This window comes from Candida metapsilosis (genome assembly GCF_017655625.1).
Source record: "Candida metapsilosis strain BP57 chromosome Unknown scaffold3, whole genome shotgun sequence".
NCBI lineage: Eukaryota > Fungi > Ascomycota > Pichiomycetes > Serinales > Debaryomycetaceae > Lodderomyces > Lodderomyces metapsilosis.
In genome coordinates, this window is record NW_027138161.1 from 846620 (window position 1) to 863977 (window position 17358).

General features: G+C 37.1%; 6 protein-coding genes across 6 annotated transcripts; 1 reads left to right on the top strand and 5 right to left on the bottom strand. All coding sequences in view use genetic code 12, as the record gives it.

Annotated features, from left to right (window-relative positions):
• Positions 1–1803: 1803 nt before the first annotated feature.
• I9W82_003166 (uncharacterized protein) lies at positions 1804–3648 on the top strand (the record flags this gene model as incomplete). Its single annotated transcript, XM_067692102.1, has 1 exon — positions 1804–3648. One exon carries the CDS (start codon positions 1804–1806, stop codon positions 3646–3648), a length of 1845 nt encoding a protein of 614 aa, XP_067548515.1.
• A 922-nt stretch (positions 3649–4570) lies between these two features.
• Positions 4571–6299, bottom strand: APE3 (Ape3p; the record flags this gene model as incomplete). The annotated part of the gene is made up of 2 exons (XM_067692103.1): positions 4571–5725; positions 5766–6299. 2 exons carry the CDS (start codon positions 6297–6299, stop codon positions 4571–4573), a joined length of 1689 nt encoding a protein of 562 aa, XP_067548516.1.
• A 346-nt stretch (positions 6300–6645) lies between these two features.
• Positions 6646–8613, bottom strand: JEM1 (Jem1p; the record flags this gene model as incomplete). Its single annotated transcript, XM_067692104.1, has 1 exon — positions 6646–8613. One exon carries the CDS (start codon positions 8611–8613, stop codon positions 6646–6648), a length of 1968 nt encoding a protein of 655 aa, XP_067548517.1.
• Positions 8614–8810: 197 nt separating this feature from the next.
• I9W82_003169 (uncharacterized protein) lies at positions 8811–11405 on the bottom strand (the record flags this gene model as incomplete). The annotated part of the gene is made up of 1 exon (XM_067692105.1): positions 8811–11405. One exon carries the CDS (start codon positions 11403–11405, stop codon positions 8811–8813), a length of 2595 nt encoding a protein of 864 aa, XP_067548518.1.
• Positions 11406–11737: 332 nt separating this feature from the next.
• On the bottom strand, positions 11738–12943 carry RPT6 (proteasome regulatory particle base subunit; the record flags this gene model as incomplete). Its single annotated transcript, XM_067692107.1, has 1 exon — positions 11738–12943. One exon carries the CDS (start codon positions 12941–12943, stop codon positions 11738–11740), a length of 1206 nt encoding a protein of 401 aa, XP_067548519.1.
• Positions 12944–14257: 1314 nt separating this feature from the next.
• RAD1 (ssDNA endodeoxyribonuclease) lies at positions 14258–17278 on the bottom strand (the record flags this gene model as incomplete). Its single annotated transcript, XM_067692108.1, has 1 exon — positions 14258–17278. The coding sequence occupies one exon, from the start codon at positions 17276–17278 to the stop codon at positions 14258–14260; it is 3021 nt and encodes a 1006-aa protein (XP_067548520.1).
• Between the last annotated feature and the right edge of the window lie 80 nt (positions 17279–17358).

The window sequence follows — 17358 nt, forward strand, 5'->3', positions numbered from 1 at the left end:
TAACAAGTATAAAGTCAATTGAGTATTAATTGATTGATATAGTTAAGTTACTGTTGTTATTAATAGCAAAATTGAAGTTAAGAAAAGAAAGAAGGAGTATACAAGTGTTGATGAAATTTTTAAGGAAATTTAATTGAGTATTTATAGTATTTATTCTGTAGATGTATGTATGTACGTACGTGTATGTGTGTATGTATGTGTTGTTTATTTTGATTGGTTGGTTTGGTTGGTTTGGTTTGGTTAATTAATTTTAGTGTTCAATTGAGGGGAGTGGATGATGGTAAAGAGAGGAGAAGTATAATCCGTACGTATTGGTATTACTATACTTAGTGGGTGTAGTTTGTTAGTCGTGTGATTTGTGAATTGTCTTTTTGTGTTTTGTGTTTTGTGGGGAGATTATTTTTTTCTTCTTTTAGAGCAACAAAAACACATGACCACATTTATACCACACCACTTACCACATACAAAACACACCACTTACCACACCACTAATAGGTGGGTGGTCTGATTTGCTTTTCCGTTTTAGGATTAATTCGGAATAACTAAATCAGCCTTATACTCCTCATAAAACAGTTTACACTTTACACACAACTCTTCCTCTCTCTGTCTCTCTCTTTCGCCTCTCTCCCCTCTCTCCGTTTCACTTACTCGTTCCCCTCCTCCTTCTTTTTTTTTTTTGCTTTGCTTTGCTCTCAAGATAAAAAGTAGAACGTTTGAGTTTAGTGGTTTCTAATACAAAAGAAAGAAAGGGGTAAACAGAGAGGGAGAGGAAGAGAAAAGCAGAAGAAACAAACCAAATAGACCTATATATCCCTCTTTTCCTTTCCGCCCCAGTTAGTTAATCAGTCTTTCTTCTTCTCTGATTAGTAAGAATAAAGAGATGTAATTGTATATACTGTACAGTAGTAAAAGACACGAAATTTGAATTATTTACGAAAAGCAAAATTAAATTTTGAGACAATTCAATATTTAATTACACAATACAAAATACATAAAATACACACAAAAAAGCTTTAGATAAGAGAAAGAAAGAAGAAAAGAATAAACCGTCACGTGAATATCATGTTTTTAGTATCTGTTTTGAGGTTAGACAAATATATAAAGTATAAATAGCAGATAAATTGTATGCTACAGCTTATTAATATAAACTGTTACATCCAGTGTAATTAATCAAATTCATTAAATAATTTATATGTACCCAAAGAGAACTTTTGATTTCATAAATTCATTAACTGAGAATGAGATGTCATGAACATCAAACCTCTACCTGTTAGAGGGAGAAAAATCCTTCTTTGAGCTTCTATATTAGCCTCTACTCTTGACTACCCTATAGCAAAATTCTTTGCAGAAAAAGTGACGCCTCAATTTTTCGATTGTGTCATTTTTGGTTGCAAAAATTATAAATGTTATGCCAGATACCAAACAAAATACGAGAATACAACCACAAATACAAATCAAATGTATCTACACCTTGATTCAGCTGTTACTTGCAGCTATATGTCCTTATCATGTGTCATTTCCTCTTGGATTAACTGTACTGGATTGCAATACAATCAGATCTGAATACGTTCAACTAGTTAAGAAAGTATCATACAACAATACATCCTTATAGCTACATACCCTATTTAGCAACACATTTGTTCCAATGTTATCGTACATAATAAATATCTCTCCTAATTCATATAACGAAAACACTTTTTTGATATTCTCAAAAATATACCAAAACCTCCTAAAAAATTGGCAACAAAAAAACCATAATCGTACTTTCCCCTTTCTTTTCCTCTTCTTCTCTTCTCCACTATCATGTTATCCTTTCACGCCGCCAAGTCACGCTCAGGCCTGCGTGAATCCACCGCAACCACCACCACCACCAGACATTTATCAATTCCCGGATCGTTACCTAATCGGGTTTTACTTGTCAAACAATTTACTATTGGTACAGAATCAGATTTAACCAAACCATTAGCATTGCCCAAACATGTTACCAAAGTGATTAATCAGTTGAAGCAAGCAGATCCCACCAAATCTGTTGCTAGTGACACCACAGACACCACCAAGTCTGTTGATCCCGTCACCATCACCAATCCATATATGGTACCAGATGTTCAAAATACCACAGCAGCCACATCCATTAATCAAACCTCCACTGGATATCTTCATAAGTTGAATTTACTGGACATTGAAAATCAACCAGTTGAAACCACCAGAAATTGTGTGTCAGAGAATTCCTCTCCAAGTGAGAATTTGTGGGAAAAAACTTTTAAATCAGTTGACAACCACACCAAAGGTTGTGAGATTAGAAATGAAGTTGTTAGAGAGAATGATGATCCCATTCTGATACATTCTGATGTTATTGTTCCAGCTGAAAATATCCATGGAGAAGAAAAAGAGGAGAAAGAAGGTGTTTCTGCTGCTGCTATTGAATCCAGAGTTGAACAAGCAGCCACTGATCAATCAACTGAGAATGACATCGAGAACTCCGCTGATAACTCCACTGATAACTCCACCGGACAAGTCATTAATGAGTCAAAGGGAAAGTGGAAGAAAGATTTGAAACAAAAGTGGACAAGAATGTTCACAAGGTCCCCACTGAAACCCCAATTGAATCCCCCACTGAAATCCAAGTTTAGCAAGAAAGTGAAGAAGTGGTTCAATGTTGGCAAGAAGATTGGTTGCCCCGATGATGAAGGCTATGAAGAAACAGATGATGATGATGATGAAGGAGATGATGATCTCAATGTTCCAATCTGGGATATTGAACCTGTTCCAATTGACAACCCACGAGCTTATTTTATGAAGAGGAGAATTAATGCAGCTTTTGAAAAGGTTAGTAAACCGTTTAAAAAAGGCTCAAGTATCTCCGACATTCCTCAATCTGGTCGTGAACAAGTTTCGAAAGGTGCGGTTATTGCTCGCATGAAAGACAAGTGCAAGTTTTGGAGAAAACAGAAGAAAGGCCCCCCAAAGAAGTCACCTGCTACTGGTACTTCTACTGTTGGAAACAGGAAGCCACTTAATCAAGAGAGAGATGGTGCGGGCGTTGATGCAGCCCAGTCACTTCTGAACCCCATTGTTGCTACAAATTCTAAACCTGACGTGAAGTTTAGAAACAAGTGGCGAAAAGTCCGCGATTCATTTAAAGCGGGTTTTGCGAGAACCTTTAGACGCAAAAGAAAGGCTAAACTTGCCACCGATGATAACTCTTTGTTATTTGATGCTGAAAATGGAAATGTGAGGGATGATAAAGCTTCTGAAGAAGAGCCAATCGGAAGAAGAGAAGCAGAAGGCGCAGAAGGTAATGTTCCCGCAGAAGAGGATGACGAAGATATTGAAAACCTTGATCTGTTTTGTCCAGCGTCACATGATGAAATACTTGACATTGATCCCGAAACTGGCCAATTTTTCGGCCTGCATGGCTTTTTAGATGAATACTACCTGCCCAAAAAAATCAAATTGAAGAAGGTAAAGTCTAAGAGTCTAGGATCGAGTATACTCAAGCGTCGCTGTGAGGAAGCAACACCTGAAATGACTGTTCCAACTGCGGAGAAAAGTCAGAGTGGACATTGGGTATTAGACCCCGATAAGGGATGGATCTTTGAGGAAGTGGCAAATCACCTTCATTGGGTTTTAGACCCTGAGAGAGGGTGAATCTATGAGCAAAATAAAATAGATGTCACTGGCCCCACATGAAATGGTCCAGTGGTAACTTGAATGAAATTGGAATGTGAAAAAAACATATTGTCCGGATTTTAATTGTATTCATATTGGAGTCATATGATGAACTAGAGCAAAAGCTATTGAAATACGAGAAAGAATGTGGAGGAAAAAAGATATACAAGATAAAGGAATCGAATTAGTGTCCCTGGTGTGAGGTTATCAAAATAAGGGCGCTGCACAAAATGCACTGCCGTTGATCAATCTCAATATATACTACTTAGGTGACCCTTAAATAAGGATTTCCATTTTGACCCTTTGAAATTTTTTAACAGATGCTGAATAGTGCTCGAAGAAGAAGGTGAAGAAGATGACGATTTTATTTTCCAATCACAGTTACCAAGCCTTATGATCCATACTGGTTTATGTTTTACTGGACAGTTTTGTCAAGAGTTGTTTATGACTGAGAGGACATTTCGAAAAAGGTTTATCAATTGCGAAAAGCTGCATACTGTTGCTACAGCTTTACTAAAGCTTTAATTTGTTTTTGATATCATTTGATTTGTTATTTTGTTACAAGGATGAAGCAGGAGTGGTGCCCTGTTGGGAAAGATACTTTGGTGGAGTGGTGTTTGCCAGTATCAACAGTCAATTATTTGCTATGTCTTATTTCTTTATAATTGACATCCTGATCCTTATCTTCCTCTCATTTGGCGCGATTCTCTTTCTTTCTACTCTCTCTGACCTTTGGTTCTTGATGGATGTAGAAGCTCACTGCCTGGAAGTCAAATAAAATATCCCTTCATCACTCACACTCGCTTCTCCAAATGCACTATAAATTGTCTTTATATTCAATCCTCTATACATCAGTGGCAAAAAGCTTTTACCACAATTCCACTACATCCATGAAAACTTTTTAAATCACATAGAAATCACCTCTTCTAGTAAACAATGTATGATCACCAACCAGTTGTTGCTGTACAATTGTATCATTACCCTTCTTGTCTTCTCTCTTGGGGAACCCATCAAATGTCTTTGCAAATGTAGCCACTGAATGAGCAATAAGCTTGGTGTTCAATCCCCATGCTTCATAACTTGGATTAGACAAATCGTCACATAGTAAATGATAACATGGATCAAAAGCTTTACCCACATCACCACCATACTTACTTTTCCCTTCTTTATCCTTGATTTTTTCAGCTCCAGTGGCAATTCCACCAGCCGGTATTCCTTCTTCGATAAATCCAACATAATCTGATCTACCATCAAATGGAACCAATGTATAATTTAATCCATGCAACTTGTACCAATCAATATATAAATCACGTAAATTGCCTGATCCATTAGGATGATCTTTATTGTTTGCATCATAAACTTCATATTCATAATTTGGTGAAGCCATCATATCATAATCCATAAATAATCTCAATTTGGAGTTTTCGTGTTTAGATAAATGTTTAGCGTAATACGTCGATCCCAATAACCCTTCCTCTTCAGCTGCCCACCAAGCAAATCGAACAGCATTATTAATCTTAAATTTAGTCAATTGCTTTGCAACTTCCAATAAAGATATAGTACCTGAACCATCATCATTGATACCTGGTCCAGCTCCAACTGAATCGGAATGGGCACCTAATGAAACAATATTGTCATGATCGCCAAAGACACTATCAGCAACAACATTAATAGTGGAAATATTCTTAACATAAGAATCAACATACAATGTAGTTTCAAATTTATGATTAGGATTAGCCTTTAATTTCTTTATGTATTCATCAACGTCCTTTTCAGAAACTGACACAGTAGCAACTTCTTCACCATTTGGAGTACCCAACGTACCTGAAACAGCACCTTCTGAATCATAAATAATAGCTCCTTTAGCTCCCAATTTACCGGCATTCCTAGACTTGTCACCAAACGAACATTCACCTCGTTTAATCAACACAATGTTGCCCTTTGTCAAGTGTGGATAATCATGTAATGAACATCCATTCAGTTCAACCAATACTAAGTTTCCATGTGCTGGACGCTTGTCAGCAGTTGGTGGAGTCAATGCCAATGCTTTCAAACTCTGGTTGTACACCATCAATTAATAAAGAGAATGATTCAACATGACCATCAATGGCATCAAAACTTTGAGTCTTGATAGTATAGTATCCACCAAGTTTCTTCAACTCAGAAATTATGTATCTAATAGTAGCCCAGTGGCCTGGAGATCCAATTACTCTAGTAGGATGACCAAATTTCTTGACGGAATAATTGGCAATCTTAAACAATGATTCAGCACGGCTTCTCAAATTCTCTTCTTTAATACTAGCTTGTAAAGATTCAGAATCAATTTCCGGTAATTTGAGGTACTCAGATTCATCAATGGCATCATTAATGGTGATTGAATCTGACTCTTCATACTGTGGCAACATAGAATCCTCTTTATCATTAGCTTGAATTTCAAATTGTGCTTCTTCATTCCCTTCTTCCTTTCCAGTACTACTGATTTGTGAATTAGCAAGAATTGCTTGATTTCCTTGATCTTGTTGTTGGCCTAATGGGACAACCGTGCCTTGCCATGACTTTAAGGTGGGGAATGCATCCACAATTGATGATGCAATTGCAATTGCAATTGATAATAAGACTGAATACTTCATAATTAAGCAAAATCCTGATTACTAGTAGTAGTTCCGGTGACTTTACTTTTAAAAGCGAGTGTAAACATAGAATCCAATTGATGTACTGAATTTGCCAATGGATTCGTCTTTGTTGTAAATTTTGTCTTCGTCTATACTTTATTACTCACACCAAACACAAAAGTAAAAATTACATCCATTCATCAATAATTAGTAGCACAAACTATATCAAACAGCCAGCAAAGACTCAAATATCTGGCATATCAAAAAAACCGGCAACTGGCGTTTAAAGATCCTAACTCTCCTCAGCTACGAATATCCTTCATTTCAACTTCTATTAATCATCTATAAACCCCTTCTTTCTCCTTTAGTTTCTCTTTTTCGTCTTTTTATTCTTCTTAATCTTGACCTTATGGTGAGTTCCAAATGGATTTCCAGCACCACCTCCACCACCACCCATTCCGCCAAAGAATTGTTGGAAAAAGTCACCTCCACCTCCTCCTGCAAAGCCACCGCCATTTCCAAAGTTGAATGAGAATTGTTGCCCTCCTCCATTGGACCATTGCGGCTGTCCACCACCCGCACCGCCACTCAATGGATCATGAGGATCATCTCCTCTATCATAGCGTTCTCGCAACTCTGGGTCAGATAGCACCTCGTATGCTTTATTGACATCTTGCATTTTGTGCTCTATTTGCTCCGGTGTCAAGTCACTACCTTTATATTTATCAGGATGGTATTTTAAAGTCTGTGTTCTGTACGCTTTTCTAATGGTCTTGTCATCAGCATCTCGTCCAATGTCCAAGATTTTATAATAGTCAGTCTTTGGTTTACTTTGGGGTTGTCTAAATTGTTGATACTGCTGTCTCTGTTGTTGCTGCTGTTGTTGTTGTTGTTGTCTGAAGAAATTCTGTTGCTGTTGTTGTTGTTGCCTTTGTCTTTCTTGGTTTATCTTTGCTTTATACTCTTCAACAGGTCTAGTTTTCTCCTTGTATAACGGTGTATTTTTAACAAACCCATTGAAACTCAGTAATATCCTTTCAGCACCTTGATAATCCTTCTTTTTCAATAATTGATCAATTTCAGGCACTGCAATAGGGAAAAATTCCTTATCCTTGACGAGTTTGCAAATATCTTTCCCATTCTTATAATCACCAATTTGAATAAAGGACTCACAAGCCAACTTTGTCAAGTCGGAATAGAACAATAAATCTTTGTTGGATAATCCATGACCCAATTCTTTCACTTTGATCAAGTAATCAAAGTTTGTTTTCACTTTTAACGACTTTTTTTGTTCAACTCTAGTCAATTTAACATCTTCATGAAATAAGAAGTCATTAATCTGTTTGAAATTCAATTCGGCAAGCTCTTTATCAAAATTTCCTTGATGCTCAAGTTCCAATTTGGGATAGATATGTCCATTATTAATTGAATAATTTTCCAAGTCTTGTAAAAAGGTTGCAAATTTGGAATAAAACTTTGACAATTCACCACATGGTTTAAAGTCATTATCAATTCTCAAACAATTCTTGACCGTTTTAAATGCTTGATCAAATTGTACTTCGGTGATGAGGTAGAATTCCGATAAAAGTGTGTAATATTGTAAATTTCTCACTGGGTTGATCTTGAGTAATTTAACTAGTAGCGAAACGATCACCTTTTTGATTTGTACCTCTGGTTCATCCAAATACTGGATTTTCTTTTGTGGGTCATTTTGAAACATTTCCAAGCTAGCTTTCAAATATAGTTCATACACGTCATAGTTATTATTACTAACCACAGCAACTTGATTGAGCTCCTTTAAACACTCTTCAAATTTATTTTCCTTGAAAAGTTTTTCCGCCTGCGTCCAGTGGTGTTGAAATAAATGGATTGGTTCCCAAACAGGTGAGTCCGTTGATATGTTGGCATCTTTCAAATACTGCTCTAAATTGGCAAAATCCCCCCTCGATACTAAAATCTCCACCAACTTATTCTCAGCTGGCTTCATCAAAGGATCCAATTTCAAAACATCTTGCAAGTCAACTATAGCCAACGCTTCCTTCTTGAGACTAATTTCAATCAAAGCTCTTTTGAAAAGTAGTTGTGTCAACGACTTGTTTAATTCGTTTTGGCCCAATTCAACAGCTTCATTGGTCAGATAGAGTCGCACATCTTTTATCACATGATCAAAGTGGTCAAGCACAATTGGCGTGGGGCCCTCTTTGGTGAATAGCGTCTCAACTTCCGCAATTTTACCAAGAACATCACTTGGAGAAAGCTTTGAGCATGCGACTATAGCCAGGTAGTTGCAAAAGGCAATGAAAGTGAGTAAATGTCGTATCGATACCATCATGTACAACGTGGTGACACGAGTGATGTGTAGTTCTTTTTTTGTCTGTAATTTGTAATATAGAATGGGATCTTATGTATTGCGAAATTAACAACACATTCGAAAAATTTCCAGAACTGCAATAGAAGACTTTTTTTGCGTGGCTTTTGCGATATTTGCAACAATTACAATAAGTACACAACTACAATCATATTGACTGACTACATTAACAAGCTTTCTTCCTCAAAAGAAACATCACCAAACTCCCAACATCCCTTATGACCAGATTTGGCTAACTTTTGCACTTCGATCAACTCTTCAACATACTTCTTCACAGCGGGGTTGACAACTTTAGAGTCAACAATCGCCCAACCTTGGGTCACCAATTCTTTATTGATTGTGTATGTAGCGTCTTTCAAACTCTCTTCAGCATCATATAAAATACTTTCATACGCTGTCTCTTTTCCTGGCAACACACTGGCAACTAATTTTTTATCCAAAGTCAAGTCTTCCAAAAATTCAATAGCTGAGGTGTAGTAATCGGTGTTTCTGGGAGGCAATTTCAAATTTTGCAAACTAGTACTGAATGCTAAAGCTGGGATCGATGCAAATCTAGTTGGCAACATACGCAATTCTCTAACTCCAACGTAGTCAATATTTCCATAATCAATAAACAAAACTTCAGTTTTACCCTTGACTACACCCAAGCTTTTAGCACGGTAATATTTGCCATCAAATTTTGCAGACACCAATTCGCCCTTTCGAGGAGCTTTTTCTAAACCAACTGGCAAATCTTGTGACAGTCTTGATGCACTTGGATTTTGTTCATGGAAACGATCAAACTCAGCTTCGAATTGTTCTAATTTTTGTAAATCCTTTTGAAAGTACAAAATTCCATCTTCATTTATATGAGTAACCGCAATATCAAAAAATTCTGGCTTGGAAATACTGGTTGCTTGTAGTTGGGTTGCGGTTTGTGCAACTTCTTTTTCAGCATTAGGATCATATCCCTTCCAGATTCCCTTTCTTTGCTCTTTTGCCTTATCTTCTGCATTAATGAGAATAGACGCTTCACGATTGGTGTTTACAAAATCCAGAAGCTTAACCAATCCTTGAGAAACCAACTCTTTTTGAACAAAGGAAGTGCCGTGGTACAAATTTCCAATGAATGAGCCGACTTTGTCAATATCGTACACTTCAAACTCAACTGGTCTTTGGAAATACTTTTTGGTAATGTACTTTACCCCTTCTTCTGAATCATCATTCGAAATTCCTCCGAGAATCAAATTCAAAGTTAAACTTTCCTTTGGATTAAAAAGTTTAATCTTGTTGACTCTGGGGATATACAGAATGTGGAATCCGGAAACTCTGCCCTTTGACTTGAACCCATTCAAAAATGTCTTTGCTTTAGCATGGTTCTCAGAAGCATCAACAATTCTTGAACTCACAGTCGAAAATTTAGCTATGTCTCCATGAATACCCTTTTTTTGCTTTTTGGAAGTTTCTTCCAACTCCACAAGTTTATCCCAATTGCTCGACCTTTCATGTTCGGTATTTTTACCATGTTTAGTCACAGTTACAATACCTTTAGCAACAATAGCTTCTGATATTTCAGGGATGGTAACAAGAGGACGTTCTTCAAGACCCAACTCCTTGTTTGCATCTCTATATCCATCAACATGAGCAGAAAATTGTTTCCCAATATAATTGGATCTAACAAATTCACGAGCAGTGGCGATAACTGCTTGTTGTTTGGCGGAATCTGTTGTCAAAGTAGTGTCCTTTGGTTTTGGGGCTCTGATCGAAGCTAATTGCACAACAACCTCTTCATCTGAGCCAGGCAACCTTACTGCTAGTGTGTCGGCACTAATAACCCTGCCAATGGTGACACTCACAGTAGCACCCACTTTCAACTTTGATCCGTGGCCAGCTGAGCTGCTAGGTCTAGTTGCATTGGCAAAAATTCCCTTACCAAGAGCTTTGGCAGTTTGCTCGGCTTTTCTAAACTTTGACATAGTAGTTGCACCAACAAGTGTGGATTGCCAATCGACAATTTCAGCATAGCCCAACTCCAAAAGCTTCTCACTAACATCATTGCCCAGAGGGTGAATAACTGAGACAATTGGAACATCTGATTGACTTTTGCCAATAATAGAAGCAGTCAAATCAGCCCTTGTTGTCAATAACTTGCCTTCAGTGAAAAGCTTTGCTTGTTGTGCAACTTTCACCAAATGAGCAGGTTGAGTTGCATCATCAGTTCTGGGTGTTTTGACACCAGCTAACAAAAAGGAAGATTCGGAAACTTTGTTATCATTGACATATATATATGCCACAACTCGATCTCCACTAATCACTTTCTGCACAACAAACTTCAATGGCTTGTTTTGAGATACCAGGATGATCTCATCATCGAATGGAACCAACTGAACCTTTTTTAATTTTTCATTCCAGAGCCCAGCTTGATGGTGCTTGGCTTTGGTCTCAATTTGCTCCAAGCTGTCCCTTACTTCTTCTGGCACATTATCTCTCAACTGGACATATCCTTGTGCCAACAAATATTCAATTAATGACTCGAATATAGGTGCCTTAATATCACCAAACTCTCTAGTTCCAGCCTTTCCTTCGACCTTAATCTTGACTTCCTTGCCAATCAACAATTGACGAAGATACTCCTTGGACATGATATCGTCAATTGGTTTGACATATTGTAAAGTAATTACTCTTTCTGGCGGTGGGATGTGAGTTGATTTCGAAGGGGTCACAACAACTGTGTCCCCGCTTAAAACATTTTTAACCTTGGCTATGAAAATTGACATGGTGGGAGTAGATCTATGGGTTTTGGAATTTTGGGCCTTATGTTTGGAATTTTTCAAAAATATTCGCCAACTTCGCGGTTTACTGTGGACACGACAACAAAGAACTAAAACAAAGATTACATGCATAATTTTAAAAAGAGTAAATTAACTAACATGAGCGAGATACTGAAATACATCCCTATGTATCCAAATGAGACATGACTCGTGAAGATCTGAATCTTTATATTGCGGATTCTAGTGAGAGATCATGGCGCGCTACCTGAAAAATTGATACAGTATACAATACAACATTTTGCTAGGACAATATTCTTAAAGCGTATATTACGATTACTCTACTTAAATAATTTTTGTAGCGACATACCTTCTTCATTATTCTTTGACATGACCTTGGCAACAGCTAGTTCAAAGTCTTCCTGGGTGACGTGGATTCTTCTTTCTCTCAAAGCATACATACCAGCTTCGGTACAAACACCTTTGACATCCGCACCAGAAGAACCATTCATTTTCTCAGCAATCTTTTTCAAATTTATTCCTCTAGTCAAATTCATTGATCTCGAGTGTATTCTTAAAATATCGGTTCTTGCTTGTAAGGTTGGTGCTGGAAATTCAATTTTTCTATCAATTCTTCCAGGTCTCAATAATGCCGGATCTAAAATATCTAATCTGTTGGTTGCCATAATGATTTTGATATCCTTAGAGCTTTCAAAACCATCCAATTGATTCAACAACTCCAACATTGTTCTTTGCACTTCAGAGTCACCACCTGATGAACCTTCAACTCTTGATGAACCTATGGAATCAATTTCATCCATGAAAATAATCGATGGTGCATGTTCCCTTGCCATAACGAAAAGCTCTCTAACCATTCTTGAACCTTCTCCAATATACTTTTGCACCAACTCAGAACCCGAAACTCTGATAAACTTACAATCAGTGTGATGTGCAACTGCCCTTGCCAACAACGTCTTTCCAGTACCTGGTGGACCATACAATATCACACCCTTTGGTTGTGCTATACCCAAACTGGTAAATAATTCTGGATACTTTACAGGTAATTCAATAACTTCCTTAATCTCTTTAATTTGCTTATCTAATCCACCAACCATATCATATGTTGAATCAGGAACCTTTTCAACCATCATCAAGGAAACTAAAGGATCAACCTTGTTGGGCAAAATCTTGTACAAATCATGACTATCTGCCTTCAAACAAACTCTTATGGATGGTGTTAATTTTTTAATATCAATATCTTTGGTCACATTAACAATGTATTTCCCTTCAGGATGGATCTTCACTAAAACTTTCTTTGTTCCCATAACCTTGATGACTTCTCCAACAAATGAACCTGGTTCTTGTAGCAATCTCAACTCATCCTTCAATTGTCTTACACTGTTGTTTAATTTATTCCGTTGAGCCTCCAATCGACGCAAATTTTGAGTTCTTTGCTGAATTTCAATCTCCGTGTCTTGTATTTGCTGTTCAAAAAAAGGTCTGATCCCCCCTTCATGTACGTATGGTTTATCGATTGTTGTGCTCATTGTATTGTATGGCCGTTGGATGAGTAGGTAATGTGATATTTGAAAGCCAGAAGTTGCCATCCAAAATGAAGAAAAGTAAGTAAAGTCGAAAAAAAGGTCGTGTGAGTGTGCAGAAATTTTGACATTTATTTTGCGACATTGAAAAATGTTGAGACAAGGCAAGAAGCAGCGTTGTTTAGCTATATACCAAGTCAAAGACATGAGAATCACCCATTGCATCTGCTTGCTTATGCTAGCTACACTTTCCAACTCGTATCAACTATATTGCAAATGCCAGTGTGATAACTCAAAAACAATAATAAATAAAGTTGATAAATGCAAAGAGTGTACAAGAGAGTTTTGTCTTGAGAAGGATTCAAAGTTGTGTGAAGTACTGGATGACGATTCTAAACATCCTAGCAAACCCATAACAAATGACAACATTATCATCAGTTGTTATCAAGTCGAATCCACTAAAGACGCACTAATAGTATATTCATTCCTATTTGTCTGTGTCGTAATGATGTTAAAGATATATGTTCTTGGCTAATAATGGAAGGAGGTAATAATGATATAGAGACTCTGAAGTTGGCATGAAAGGGGAAAGCCTGGAATTGATTTCCTAGTGTATATAGATCTCTTTTCTCTTTAAACAAGTTTATTGTATATCAATACATATATACATTTGCTTTATGTCCTAAAATTCATACCATTTATATCTACTCTTGATTATCTTCACTGATCACTATAACATCTTACATTTCTATAATTGAAACCATGAACAATAGCCAAAGGGAAAATTAAAGGGAAAAAGAGATTAAGATCTCCCTTTACATCTTTGTTGAATTTTTCATTTTTTTTTGCAACAAAACAAGCGAAATTAATCAAAAGAGTAATAAATACTTTGACAGGACAACAAAAACTAAACTTTAAAACTAAGACAGTAGGCAGACATAACACACTTCAACCAACTAAATGTATGGCACTCTTATACCATTTAAAAAAAATAGCATAAGGTAGTGCAGGAGCAGCAAAAAAAAAAAGATTTTAAAGTTTTCATGCCGGTGCCAGGAATCGAACCTGGGTTTAGTCGGTATTGCTTTTTTAGCCACAACGACTTGTACTAACCTCTATACGACACCGGCTTTATGGTGTGAACAACTAGACCATTAGGGCTAATTGCTGAAAAATTATGTCAATCTAGATACCAGTCCACGCAGCTTCAGTCACGTTTATGAAGCCTAAACCAGTTTTTGGCACCATTAAACAGGCACTTCCAGTCTACCATTCACTAAATTCAATACACGATTATCTACTCACGCTGATAAAAGCTACTTAAACAGCCCTATTAAAAAAATTGTACGCTTTTCGTCCATTCTCAACTCCTAGTAAATCAATCAACTCATCCTGGTTTAATTGAACCAACTCAGCAATGTTCTCCACATGTTGTACAATCTTATACATATTCAGGTTAGTTATTCCTGGCACGGTGCGAATAAAATCGATAGGATCATCATTGAGGATTGGAGGCCCAACTCCTATAGCACCATTTGTTGCCCCAGCTTGAGCAAGCAAATTCTTGTTTGTTCCCTTATCTAATGCCATACCAACGTCCGGCTCATCTTGATTTGATTTTAATTCAAGAAATATCTGCGCTGTTTCATAAGGTGAAGAAGACCAGATTATTTTCAATTTAGGAAATGAATAAAGTAATGAAAAAATTTGTGATTGCAAGTTTTGTCGCAACTTGTTGTCTAAAGCAGGCGTTGATTTATTCAAATTCGCTTTAGTCCTTATGAATTTTGACTCGCTAAATGATTCCAAAGAAAATGATTTGTTTTCATCAAATTCAATCAATAAAACTGGCAAATCATAATGCTTAAACATTTGCTCACATTGATTATAAAGCCGACCACTTTTAAAACTTCCAATTAAATCAGGAATCGATTTCCGCTCAATACATATTTTAGGTGACACAATGTAATCCCCCACGGTAATCATACATGGCACAACTTGAATACCAATTTTATACAATAAATTGGGCAACGACGATCCAAATTCTCGAACATCAACAACAACTCTCATTTCATCTTGTTCGGTACGGAATCTAGCACCACCAGCAATCCTAGTATTAACAACTTGCGATTTACGCGTTTGAAATTTGACATTATCATCAGATGTCTCGAAATGCTTACTCAAATTGGCCTTTTCTCTAATCAACCTAGTGAATGCATCTTTTTCCTTTTTAATGCGCAACAAGTGTTTTTGCTCTTCGACAGAATTTCCATAATACATGAAATACACCTTGGCAGGGCTTTCATTTTTTAAAGCTTGATAAATTTCAATTCTTCGAATAAAAGATAAATTTGGTTCATACATGATAATATGTGATGGTGATAGCTCTTCCAAGAATGAAGCATCATGCTTGTCATTGTACACTTGAACTAATATCTGGTCATCAGAGTTTATCCACTCAAAACCCAATTGTTGGAGCAGATTCATGCTGGATAAACCGTTGTCAAGTTCACTCTCTGCCTCCATCTCCTCATCGGCTAACAAATCAATAATATTCTTATTCTCTTGCTCATCATCGTTTTCACTTTCACCGTCATTTCTCCCAGTGTGTAATTGGTGCACACGAGCAACGACACTAGCACCCCTAGTTCGCCTTCTTTTACTAACAGGTTGTCCATTTCTAGAGAAAGTCTTGGAAACAGTAATTTCAGTGTCACCGGATGGTTCTTGACTTTCTTCTCCCGCATGGTCTAACTCATTAGAGATTTTCTTCACTAATGAGCTTATTTCCTTGTACTGTAGGTAATCACGAAGTTTCTTCATCATGTAAGCTCGACTTGTGAAGTGTTTGCCAATCTTCTTTTCTTTCATTCCTTTCAAGACGTGATTCAACTGATTTGCAACTTTCCTACTCGAGCACATAATCAAGATACTACCATTGGGTTCCGTGCCATTTTGCAACTTCTCTTCTAATATGTCACTGATTAGCATGCCCAACTGGTTCCATTTAGGCAACTCTTCCAAAATATACTCTCCATTGTGTTTACCCAACGCTCGCTCTTTTGCGTATTGAATAACGGTTTGCGATTCATCAAGGTTCAACCAAGGACTCATTGACCTATTCATGCCTTCCACTGTCTGTCTCAAATTCACATCCACTATATTCTTTACAATCTGGTAAAATGTTACCGAATCCAACGCCACTAGACTTTCTAACAACTCAAGCAATATCGCAAGATCATTGATCAACTGTTTAGTTGTATACGTCAATCTATGCCATTGAGGATCCAAAGTTATTCGAATAACACGGACAAAATTTGGATCATGTATATTCTCCATATCCCAATATTCGGTTGCCAATGTAGGATTGTGACGCTTCAACTCTCCAAGACAAGCTTGAATACAGGATAGTAGTGCTGATTGTATCTTGTTCATCTTATACGACATTTGGGTATTGATTTCAGTGACATATCGTTTACTATCCTTCTTTTTATGATACTGAAATGATCGAGTAACCGTAACATGGAAGCGAGGCCAAAGACTTACATTTGCAAGTCGTAGTATTTTCAATTTTGTCGCTAGTGGAGTAAAACCTGTGAAAGATTCAGGTTCATCCGAGAATGCTTTGATGAACCCCCAATCATTTTTATCACGGAACAAGCTAATGATGAACGCGTCATTGGATGTTTCCTTAACACGTTCGGCATGCAAGACAAATAAGCCTGTTATGTCGTTAACATCAATTACCCCTGACAATATATCAACCACCAATACACGCGGCGTGATGGATATAATGCCCCCTTCTGAATAGATCAGTTTTCGTTTTGATGATTGAGATTCTCCTGAAACTGTCACAAACCTATTGCCATTGTCATCATTAATCCAACTTAGATCGTCCAACTCCTCACGTAAACGAACGATTTCTGAATCTTTTGCATTCAACAAGAATACTAAACTCCTCTTCTTTTGCGCTTTACTCAACTGTATAAATGGTGAACTTAGTGAGTAAAGTAAATTCCCAGTTATCGACTCCCATCCCAACCCTCGTCCTAAAATTAGTAATGAATCTTTCACCAACATCTCTTCTAAAATCTCTTGCTGGTACTTGAGTGGTAAAGAGCAGTTCACTTCACGATGGGGGTAGATCGGTATAGTGGTTTCATCATGGTATACAATAGGGATCGATCTATCCAGGTGCTGTGTAGAAGACTGTGATTGCCCTGTCACTTCCTGATGCTGTTGATGGAGTAACTCTGATTGCTGCTCTTGATGCTGTTGATGGAGTAGCTCTGATTGTTGCACTTCTAAACCATCTTCATCTTGAACAAATAGCGTTGACATGCTTGCCCAGTGCAAAAGCAATTGTATAAAGTCGCAATTTTTAAAAAAAACAGTGGTGATTTTTTTGTCGCGTCTTCATT